At 38.9% G+C, this 12,446-nt stretch overlaps 1 protein-coding gene across 3 annotated transcripts in view; it reads right to left on the bottom strand.

The window, feature by feature from the left end:
• KIAA0825 (KIAA0825 ortholog) overlaps positions 1 to 12,446 on the bottom strand; it is a 391,857-nt gene that overhangs the window by 230,743 nt on the left and 148,668 nt on the right. For all 3 annotated transcript variants that reach the window (XM_040448484.1, XM_040448497.1, XM_040448491.1), the window contains one exon: positions 9,436 to 9,575. In XM_040448484.1, the coding sequence (XP_040304418.1) occupies positions 9,436 to 9,575 (140 nt within the window). The remainder of the gene's footprint in view (positions 1 to 9,435; positions 9,576 to 12,446) is intronic.

The raw sequence follows: 12,446 nt of genomic DNA, 5'->3' as shown, positions 1-12,446 counted from the left end.
TGATGTGGGGCTCAAACTCACGAAATGTGAGATCATGACCTGAGCAGAAGTCAGATGCTTAACCGACCGAGCCACCCAGGGGCACAGTTTTCACTCTTTTTTTTTTTTTTTTTTTTAAATTTTTTTTTCCAACATTTATTTATTTTTGGGACAGAGAGAGACAGAGCATGAACGGGCGAGGGGCAGAGAGAGAGGGAGACACAGAATCGGAAACAGGCTCCAGGCTCTGAGCCATCAGCCCAGAGCCCGACGCGGGGCTCGAACTCACGGACTGCGAGATCGTGACCTGGCTGAAGTCGGACGCTTAACCGACTGCGCCACCCAGGCGCCCCCACAGTTTTCACTCTTAATGGGCAATCTCCCTTTAAACAAGTTGTGTCAAGAAAAGACCATGATATTTCAGGCAGGATCTGACGACCACTAAGCATAGGTGGATAACTGGTCCAAATTGTGCAGCTGGCAGCCCTAGGGAGTGAGAGATAAGTTTTGAGCTCCACCTGGACCCCCGATACACAAGGTCCCTAAATGGCTATACGGTAAATCCAAGTCAAAGCTTTTCAAAGGGAAATTGTAGGCAGATATCAAGCCTATCTACCCAGTGGGAATGTCTATTCAGACTTTGGGAGAGAAGTTAAAATTGTCATGCTAGCAGTATGTGCAGGTCTCCTCTCCAGGTGACTACACTGCAGAGAAGTACTAAAGCCACCGTGGGAGCCTGGGTGCTGTACAATATTCTAGAGCAAGGGTTGGCAAGCCCGGGGGACAAATCCAGACCGATGCCTGTTTTCAACAGACTGATTTCTGTTTCAAGCAAAGAATGATTTGTATGTTTTTAAATGGTTGGGAAAAAAAAATCACAAGTAGGATATCCTTTGTGACACACAAAATTATGTAAAATTCAAATTTCTGTGTGCATAAATAAAACTTCATTGGAATACAGCTGATGGGGCTCTGACATGCTACCTCAAATATGGTACCTAGGCATACTGAATATTTTAAACACTGGAAAGAGTTTGAGAAAACAGCAGAAGCAGGAAGGTCACTCTGACCTTCCCCCTGCTCTTCTCTCCTGAAACAGGACAGGTGCCCTCTCTATACCAGGAGGGTAAGGGCATCCCTGTTTCTGAAGTCAAAAGGATACTAAGAAGGATCCTAACAAATAGGCCCTGCTAAGTTTCCCCCAACTTACTAATTTCATACCCTTTGACCTATCATATTTCTCCATGACTGTCCATTCTTCATTGAACCTAGCATAAAAAGGCTCCAATTTAACTGTTTCTTTGGGTCACTCCTGTATCAGAAAGCAAGCAAGCAAGCAAGCAAGCAAGAAAGAAAGAAAGCATGTGGGCAGCTCAGCCAGTTGTGTCCGACTTCGGCTGAGGTCATGATCTCACAGTATGTGAGTTCGAGCCCCGTGTAGGGCTCTGTGCTGAGAGCTCAGAGACTGGAGCCTGCTTCTGATTCTGTGTCTCCCTCTCTCTCTCTGCTCCTCCACTGCTCACACTCTGTCTCTCTCTCTCTCTCTCTCTCTCTCTCTAAGAAAAATAAACATTAAAGAATTTTTTAAAAGTGAATTTGTATTCTTTTTCCCCTGTTAATGTATCTTTGTCTGTTGAATTTTCAACCCGTTCAGAAGCCCTAAGAGTGTTGAAGAAAACTTCTTCCTCCCCTACACAGCCATGCTCATTTGCTTATGACAGTGGTAGAGTTTGGTGGCTGTGACAGAAATGGTAGAGTTGACAAAGCCTGAAATGTTCACTATGTGGCCCTTTATACAAAAGTTTGCCAGCTCCCATTCTAGAATACTGGAAGAAAGTGTACATGTATTCCAAATAATCTAATAGTGAAGGACATCGTTCATCTACTCCCCAATAACTTACTTCAAGCAAGTAGCCATCCGCTCTTCAGAGCAGCCTTTGCCTATTACCCAGTCTGTCAATCTTTCTTCAGTCACTCTGTTTTATAAAAGCACTCCATGGCACTTATTAGCAGCTGAACTTATCCAATTTTTAATACCTCCTTACTTTATAAGGTCCGTCCTCTCCAATTTTCCCCAGCAATTAATTCCCCCGAATGTAAGGGCACTATGGCATGTCACATTTACCATTCTATCTCCAACTGAGAACAGTGCCTCGTACCTAGTTAGAGCCCATTAAATATTAGTCTAATAGAGAACATATTTGTAAAATCAAGTAACCGAAATTTTCAGAAATTAATTCAAAAGAATGTTATTTCTTATTTCTAAGAATGAATACCTCCATAAAGTCTCATGTTTTTATTTTAGAAATTTATTTAAAAACAATTGATACACTGTCACAAAATAATGGCTCTTCTCTCTGCTAACAAGGACCACTTAAATATCAAGTGGGCAATTTATTCAATTTCTCTGAATCCAAGTTTCATCATTTGCAAAATGGTCCTAATAATCCAAGGGTCATAAATGAAATAATATGTTAAATCGCTCTGAGTTGTTGGGGACAAAGATGCTACATAAATTCATGATAATAGTATCACTTGTAATATAATGCCCAATCATTTTGCAATGCTAACACTAGAAGCACATTAACTGCTAAAGAAGACACATGTTCCTATAGTTATATTAGACATTTTCTAGGTGCCATGAAGAGATAGAATATAAAATATTTCAGCCACTGTCAAGCCAGATTAGATTTGATTCCGTGGAAGAGAAGCATTATAGCAAAATTCATGCTCCCAGTCTCCCAAGCTGTGTGTGAAGGTTCCCAAGGAGTGTTACAATATTTAGAACTTGAGAATATTTATTTGTCCCAGTTCTCATCTTCATGTGCTAGCATCTTGACAGCTGCTCGGTCAATACCTTCTCAGGCAAAAGGCCTTAAAGGAGAAACTCTACTTCCTAGGAAGCACTTAAATTTATGCTTAGACAGAGGGAAGGATTACTGACAAGCACAAGGAGAGACCACTGCATAGGGACCACAGGAGGAGTGATTAGAAAAGAAAAAATACATCAGATGTATTCTTCCAGGCATTCAGTATAAAAGAAGGAAAGAATCTAATACAAATTAAGCACCTACTAAGTACCAAACAACGGTACTCCGTATTTACTTTCTTAAACCTTAAAATGAACACATAAGATCAATATTAGTACTCCATTTAAAAATGAATGAAATGGAATTGCTTCATGGAAATTTAATTGCCATTTATTCATTCACTCATTCATTCAATAAATGATTTCAAGTACACTCTATGTACTAAAGAGTCGAGAAGGAGGCCAAGCACTGTGGATACAATCCTGATCTATCTGCCCTCCTGGAACTTGCACCCACTGAGACAGACGTTAAGTACATAGTTACGTTAATTCAGCATTCGCTTAAAATTGTAACAAGTGTTACAAAAGGAATCATGGTAGGACCTTTTGGAACAATCAAAGATGACTTCCTAGGAAGTAATATTCAAACTAAAAGAGGATTAGCGGCAGCCAGGAAAATGAAGAGGGAAGAGATTCTGGACACACAAAAACCACATTTCAAAGGTTCTGCAGCAGAAAAGAACTCGCCATATGGGCCAAGTAAAAGGTAGTTGGTGTTAAAGTACCTGCCTATTTTCTCCCGACACTTCTGCAGGGCCCTTGCTGTTACAGATACACAAATCTAGGATGCACAACCTAGACCAGAAAATGCATATTAAGCTAGAGGAAAGTAGGATGCAGTATGTTGGATGAGTCAGCCACAGCCAGAGCACAATGGGCGTTGCTCATGTCTCAAGGAGAGGGTCCTTACCCTGTAAGTAGTGGGCAGCCACTAAAGGGATTTAGGAGGGGAGTGACATAATCAGATCAATACTGAGATCATGCTTTCTGACTACGTGACCTTCCAGATAAAATGGTTTATAAATATTCCTAGGTAAATATTGTCTCCTTACAAGCCAGTAATACACTGGAAAGACAAGCCACATAGTCAGATTCTTCGCCTTCTATAGCAGCTATAGAAGGAGTCTATAGACTCTTTCTTAGACAGCCTTGCTACTCAAAAGGTGGGCCAGGGACCAGCAGCAGCAGGGGCAGCATCCCATGGGAGCTTGTTAGAAATGGAGAGACCCAGGCCCATCCCCAAACCTATTGAATCAGAATCTGCAGTTTTAACAAGCTTCCCAGGTGACACATTTGCATTTTAAAGTCAAGAAACTTTGTTTTACTTAATACCCTATAAACACACCACCCTCAGAGAAACTCAGCAGACCCTAGGCAATAAGTGATAAATGTTTCTGGGACTATAATAGTTCTACAGAGCCCATTGATACTCTTAAAAAAAATTTTTTTTTATGTTTAGTTATTATTTGAGAGAATGAGACAGAGCACGAGTGAGGATGGAGGAGAGAGAGGGAGGGAGACACAGAATCCGAAGCAGGATCCAGGCTCTGAGCTCTCAGCACAGAGCCGGATACAGGGCTCGAACCCATGAACCAGAGAGATCATGACCTGAGCTCAAGACTGGCGCTTAACCAACCGAGTCACCCAGGCACCCCAGAGCCCACTGACATTCTAAGCTAGTTCATCATCATTCTAGGACAGGATGGACACTTGGTTGGAAAAGACTAGGGCAAAAACACACAAATATGGTTCCACTGTTCCTAATAAGAATAGGGTACAAATCCAGAGAAGAAAAAAGACTGAACAAGTCGGAGTACAGATATCATCACCAGCAAAAGCAGCTTAGGACATCGACGTTAGGTACGCTGAGGGTATCAAGAGGGAGTATATTTTCACTTTTGGTCATCTCCTTCAAGACAGTCATAAAACAGCACTTTGCTCATACTTACAAAGTAAAACAACACACACACACACACACACACACACACACACACACACAGAGTGTATAACAAACACTAAGTTTCTGCCATAACAGTGCTCTCATTATTCCTATAAAAAAAAAAAAAAAAAAAAAAATCAGGCTGATATTAACTGTAAAATAAGAGAATTTGAATTGATTCATTCATTTTAAGTCAACCGTCCCTTTGTAGTGGTAGCAGCGTTTTTATCTAAGAGTTTTGTGTAATCTGTTTCTTGATTATCTTCACTTTGTTACAAGGCTGAAATGTACACACTGTGCAGTATACAGGCTCCTGACAGCTCCCAGGTTGTGCAGCCCTGCAATCTGGGAAACTCCCGTTCTGCGTAGATGCCAAGGGGTGTGGTGCGGGAAAGCACAATCTCTGGAAGCCAGCTGTCTGGATCAAATCCCGCTTGGCCAATCACATGTGACTTGGACATGTGACTTAATGTCTTCGTGTCTCAGTTTCTTCATCTTTAAAATGGAGATGAAAATTGTCCCTACCACAGAGAGTTGTTTAGGAGGATTTGTTCACTGAACACATGTAAAGTAGTTAGAAACAATGTCTGGAACATGATAAACATTACGTATTTGCTTGCTTCCTGTTGTTATATTCCAAGTGAAAACCACCAGAAACTCAGAAGTTTCACTAGGAGTCATTCTTGGGGCAATGGGCAAAGGAAAGAATGTTAGTCACACTTCATTCAAGTGTCACCAACAGGAAAAGGCCACCTGTTAACAAATATTTGTTCCTTTGTTGCCTCAAGAAACTGTTTGGGCCATGTGGTCCTCGTGAAGTAATTACCAAAACAATCACCCTAGGTTTTTAAAGTCAATAATCCAAAATAGTGTCTTACAACTTTAAAATCCTCTATAAACATTTGTAACTGAGAGTTTTTTCCCTCAAATTTAAGATGTCCTACCTTAAAAATAAAACCAACAAACATTATCTTCTAATGCCAACTGAATGTTACCCTAAGAATGTTATAAACTATCCCCATGTGAAATCAGTTTATGTTTATCAAGTTTTAGTAATGTAATCGTTCCCTGAAAATGCTACATTTTTTTATACAGGAGGAATTATTACCCATAGCAAAAACATGATTTCACTTCCTAGAAGTTTGGAGCCCATGAAGCATATATTATAGGTTAAAATTTTACCATTCCTTTATTAAATTTTGCTATTTTCCAAAACAGCAGTGAAGTTGCATCTCATACTATAAGACAATCATTTCTGTATATGACCTGCTGATATTTTTTGTTTGTTTCGTTTCGTTTTGTTTGTTTTTTTAAGTAGCCTTCACACCCAGCATGGAGTCCAATGTAGGGCTTAAACTCATGATCCTGAGATCAAGACCTGAGCTGAGATCAAGAGTCAGGGCTAACTGACTGAGCTACCCAGGCACCTCTATGATCTGCTGGTTTAAAAAAATAAATAAATACAAATTCTGATAAATCATTTTCATAGAGCAAAACCAAAAGCTACAGATATAAAAGAGATAAGTGGCATGTGTTTTAGCCTTTATAATACACGACTATGTATCAAAAAATCTGTACCTAACAGAATTTAATAACTGTTTCTTAGAGAAAGAACTTTGTTTTAAAATATGTATAATGAAAATATGTACTCAAAATCTCTTGATTCTTCTTCCTGAGCCAATTTAACACGAGTTAAGTGTTATCAATTAGACCAAAAAGACCCTATTTATAAAGGAAAACTCTCCCATAAAAAGCTGACAGTTATGTTGCTTGAAACAGCTAATTCAGCATATCTTATTCCAAAATTTTGCTTTTCTAAAAATATGATCAAACTTCTAAATTACCAAATGAGTTCTGAAATACTCTGAGACTTCTAATCAAATGAAAAGAAAAGCTCTGCATAAAATATTACAAATTTATTTTTATGTACATAATAATTTCCATCTTAGTCTAGTTAATAAGATTCCCTGAGTATATTGTTTCTAACTTAAAGTGGCAAGACTTCCATGGGAACTTAATAAGTAAGTCAATCAATTGATTAATAAATTCCGTCACTTCATTCTTACAGTATTTGCAGTAGTCAATAAAATTCAATACAAGACAATACCAGAACAGCCATATAACCCTGATCAAACACTTAACAATACTATATGTACCAGAAGGTGGATAGACTATTTTTGGCAAGTAAATGTCGTTTTCATTTGGAAGAAAACATGGTTAGATATTCATAACTATGACTGCTATACTTAGTGGCTATATCATTATAGTCAAAAGGTTTGATCACAATTGGTTTTCCAGGCTGCTCTATATAACTCTACCGATAAGAGACCAATTCTATTCTGGGACCATGCTTGTGAGTTTCTACGATTATATTAGTGTAACTCTGTAGCCCAGTTGGATAGTATCCAGTCAGCCATCTTGCCTGAAAGCCCCGATTATTAAGTTTAAGGGAAGCTCTGTATTTTATATTCTAACTGATCATTGATTGTACAATCACTAGACTTTTCCTTTTTTTTTTCTTTTTCTTTTCTTTTCTTTTCTTTTTTTTTTTTTTTTAGACTTTTTCCATAAAGCATTGTGGTAACTTGCAAAGGAATATAAAAACTTGTGATCGGCCTAATTACTTAACTGGAAAGACCTGTTAAATACATGTGCATCAGAATGTCTTAGTTGATTCAGCCTGAGAGTGGGCAGATTAAAGTTCTTTCAGATTCCCCTAGCCCACACCAGGATTTGATTTGTGTGAGTATTTATATAGGAAGGGCAGGGGACAGAAAGCTCCGGCTGGGTTCAGAATCCAGGTTTACCCACCATTTATAAGCTGTGTGTGTCTCTAGGCAAATGACATTATCTTAAACTCTAATGTCATTACTTTTAACATAAAGAAAACAATAGTATATACTCTATTAGGTTGTAAGAATCAAATGTGAAGTGCTTGGCACTGCACCTAAAACCTAATAAGCAAACAATAAAAGTTGGCTACTTAAGGAAGTATTTCCCTAATACCAGTTATCTTCAGGAGAGTGGCCTTAGAGCCTGAAGTTAACAAAATTGCTTTCAGATCAACTTTGTGAGATTTGAGACCTAAACAATACTATCTGGAGGCAAAGGGAATAAAGTGAGATTCAGGGATTCAGGGTTTGGGAGAGGGGTAATCTATGAATTTCTGTTTGGAACACAGCAAGATGAGGAGTTGAGGTGACCTTTGGCACCACAAGATTTTATGAGTTTAGGAGCACCTGAGCAGGAGCAATAGTCTCACAAGGAGATCAGCAGTGAAGCACTTCCCCTAAAATAAGTGGCTTTGGGGAAGCCATCATCAGGGTGGGTGGGAGAGGAGAATATGGGGAAATTGTTGTGTGCAGATCTGAGGAACTAAAAATTCCCAGAAATGACTGGAGCCATCTGGACAGGAGAACACTATAAGCCTCATTTATATACCAACAGGCTGATAGGGCCTGGTGACATCTGCCTTATTTATATACAAACATAATAACAACATAAGGCAGCATATACTAAAGGGCAAATAAGTTGCCAAGATAACAAACACTGTGAAGTTCAGGGGAGGAAGAGAACAGGGTCAACTAGAGCATTCAAAGATCTGGAACACCAACTGGTCCTTGGATACTACTGGTGGAGGCTGGGCTGTCTATGGAGGGTCTTTCAAGTCGAAAACAAATGGGTGAGCCAAGGTGTGGAGGGAGCAGGTGCATGTAACTTTGAGGACAATGGGCTGAAATAAGTGTGCATATGTGTGCAGGCACATGCACGTATATAAGTGAATAGTGGGGGATAAAAGGTTAGAAAACTACTCTTGGGTCACATTTGAATGACAGATGGATGGGAATTAGGTACTTCAGGTGATGAAGAGCTAGAAAAAAAAGAATGTGATGCATGAAACCTACAGTGAAGCTAGTGATTGATAAAGTTAGTCTGGCTTCATGTAGGGTATAGAATGGAAGGAGAGAAATGTATAGGGGTATGTGAAAATGGTTAGAAAACTCTTCAAAGATATAGCAGGAGAGCAGTGGAATATAATTAGATTGGCATAATTTCACTTACCATTTTCTAAAATAGCACTTAGAAGGAAAAAAGTAAATCTAATTAAGAGAAGTATGGTCTTCTATTACTCTTCAATTTCCATTCATACTTTTCTTACAATGACTTCTCTATGTCCCAATGGATATAGCTGTAAGCCACAGTTTGCTTGTTTATAAATTACATAAGCCCTCTTCATGATCCACTGAAATTTCTAGTGTAGTTCTAATGCAATTTCTCTCTTTCTCTGTCTTCCTTTCTCTCCCTCTCTCTTAGATCTGGTTGAGACTTCTGTTTTTGACATTTAACTATGTTTGTATAATATTCTTGGGCATCTCAAACTCCAGGTATTAATATATTTCTATATAATGATAGTTATGATAAACTAGAACCACATAAAAAGATTATATTCCCACATTTTGAGGTACTGAAAAAGAATCTTTTCAATAGGTTTATAAAGTGATTCAGTATTTTGTTTGCAGATAACCCCACTGACTGTTGATACAAGGCAGTTGGTTTACATTCCTCTGCCCATGTTCAAATAGGGAAAAAAAAATTCATTCAACTTGAGCAATGACTGGGTTTTTTGAGGACATTCTCATATACTCACTTGAGCTCTTCAGCAAGATTCTCAGTAAAAGACCATCTTGATGCAGTAGGGTTTCCAGAAGCAGGTTCCAATTACAACCTGGCTGGGATAAGAGCAGTTTCAATTGACCCTCGGCTGTCAGTCGTCCAGATGATGGAGCCCTTTCGAAATGTAAGATAAAGATAGAGTAATGAAGTTAATTTATCTATGAAATTAATAGCCTTAAAGTACAGATGTAATGCTAACTCCTTTAAATGTCAATTCCTCCTAGATTACTCTGAAAATGCTTTCATGCTTGCTTACTTTAGGGTTGCTCTGGGAAGGAATTACATTTAATCTCAACTAGCTAAAAGCAAATTAACATTTGGTAGCCTGCCAAATTTAAAACTGATACAAAATAACCATGTCTCTATTTCACAAGACTATGTCTGTTTTTGTTTCATGGAGCAAATTGAAATTATTTATGCATTTATTTTAATTGCATTTATTTGTTCATTCACCAAATATATGAGTGCCTACTATGTGCTATTAACTCCTTTCATTATTCATGGAAAGAAAGTTACAGTGGGTTTTGACTACTTGTAATTGGCCATGTACTGTGATTGCTGATAAAACTAAAGGAATTCAAAGCTTCTGTCAAGGGTCAACTGTAATCTAATTATTTAATAGTAAAGCCTTAAATCAACATGCAATTATCAGAGCCACTGTAACAGTCACACTGCTACCTACTTGGGTAATCATTTCATCAAAGAGAAATAAATCCAAGGCAAATAGGCTTCTACTTGGGAAGTAATTATCAGTGTTGAATAGAAAATCAAAATCAGGTCTCCACATTACTACATTAATTTACCAATGAATTGGCAGGAGATAAGGAAGTAAAAGTAGAAACTGAAAACTGATAACATTATTCACTTTTTCCTTTTAAGATCTCAAAGTTTAGATTGGCTGAAGATCACAACATCCGAAATCAGCTTACAACCACAACAACAGAAAAGGCAGGAAATGATCGAACTCAATCTGGTTGCGACCATAAGGGTTGTGGGAATAGGGTGGCATTGGGAAGGAACGATGTGACTGAAATGGAAAGGTGTGAATGAGAGCACCATATGCTTAGGAGCAGAAAGAAGCGGAACAAAGGGTATTGCTGAGAGAGACGATTTGTCGCATAATTCCCGGATGACATTTACTGAGTAGTGAACCACCCAGTTACCAGCTTACTCAAGCCAGTGGTTTTCAAAGGTTGGGCCCTGGACCAGCACCAGCAGCATCACCTGAGAACTTGTTTAAAATGCAAATTCCCAGGCCTCATCCTATCAGAAATTCTGCGGTGGGTCCCAGAAATCTGTGTTTTAATGGAATATGACGCCCTCTCGGGTGTGAGAACCACTGTGGTAGGCAGTACTTTCTGGAGCACTGGCAGTAGGGACAGGCCAACTTGATATCATTTCTCTTCTGTCTGTGCCTTTGTGCCCTTACAGGTCCACCTTGGCTGCCACCCATGCAATGAAATCCTCACAACCCTTTACTTACCTTAATCCCACCCATCCTTCCATTTGCAGCAAAAACATCACTTTCTCTGTTCAGTCTTCACTAAAAATTTCTCTTCATAGGAGTTTCTATCACTCTAAATTAAAGCACTTATGGCAATTATACACATTTTAGCACTTTATTATTTCATCAAGTAAAGCTTTATCTGTCCACTCAGAGTCAGGCCTTGTCAGGATGCTCATTTTATAACCCCAAAGCTCCCACCAGTAAACTAAGCTCATTTAAGGGCGCTGTAAATGTTAACTGATTGACTCATATGCTCACAGATGGGTAGGCAAACTCTTTTTAAAAAAGAAGATACTTTGTCACAAGGCTGATTTGAGCAGTGAGAGGATCTGAAGATATAAAATGAAATTTCAAAGCACCTTCCCTTGGTTTGGCTTCGGTTGGCTTGTGTGGCATCTCACAACATTATGATGCAAAATCCTTCAGCCTTACATGAACTTTGGACCCACCCAAAGTGAGATTCTCTGATAACATAACTTAAAACAGAGAAATTCCTTGGGTAATTGATGGGTCACTAAGCTAGGAAAACTCCTGCCCTAGGTGGGTGCTGAAGAGAGAAGCGGGGAGTTAAACTTAACTCTCAGGCCAGAGGAATCAAGGCCTTCAGTTGAAGAGTTCTGAATTACTTTGGGTACTCCCAGACTGGTCTGGCCCTTGCAGAAGTTCCAAACATAGTACCAAAGGATTACACTAGGTGAGTCCTTTGACTGAAACACTAAAGCAAATCTTCACAATGGCTGTCCCTATTCCCATCCTAACTCCCAGGTGCCGACTTCTGGGAACTTGCTTGGGCTTCAATAGATGAAAAACAACTAGTTGGTAGTAAGTTATATATTAAAAGTGACTTAATTTTTAAACATGTCCTACCTATATATTTCACTTGAGTTGAATGCTGATTTAAGGATACTTTTAATAAACTGAAAGATTTAGTTTGATGGAGTATTGAAAAGGAGGGGATTGTTGAGAGACAAGCTGAAGAAGAAGATAGGAACAGATCATGGAGGGCCTTATTAGGCAAAGTGGGGATCTGGGACTGGTTGAAGAATTTAAGGTACATGAGTTTCCTGATCTGGCTACAGTGTGGAGAGTGGATTGGAGGGGGTTAGTGTATTTGCTCAGCCCTTTAGACGTGTAATAAAACAAAATAATTTGAAGGTCATTTCATACTACTACATATGAATACCTGGTTATAAATAAAACCACTCATTTACCAGATGGGAAACTGTGTGTTGAAATGTACCTCAATTCTTGGATCTCTCAACTTATCACAGATTTTGAAATGTACAGTAGAATGACTCACTATGAGGAAAAATAAAATATTACAAACATTCCTCAATCACTAAGCTCCGAGTAATAAATGCATTGAGGAGTCTGTGTTGGGCATATGGAGAAGCATATGTTCCCTCATCCTTTGAGCTGGTAGAGCTGTGAATGTGAGATTAGCCTCACAAAAAATGACAGAAAGGGAAATTTTATAC

Source organism: Herpailurus yagouaroundi, unplaced genomic scaffold (genome assembly GCF_014898765.1).
Source record: "Herpailurus yagouaroundi ecotype Mexico unplaced genomic scaffold, PumYag 29, whole genome shotgun sequence".
Lineage (NCBI taxonomy): Eukaryota > Metazoa > Chordata > Mammalia > Carnivora > Felidae > Herpailurus > Herpailurus yagouaroundi.
Note: the sequence above shows the minus strand (reverse complement) of the source record. Positions and strands in the feature narration are given on the sequence as shown.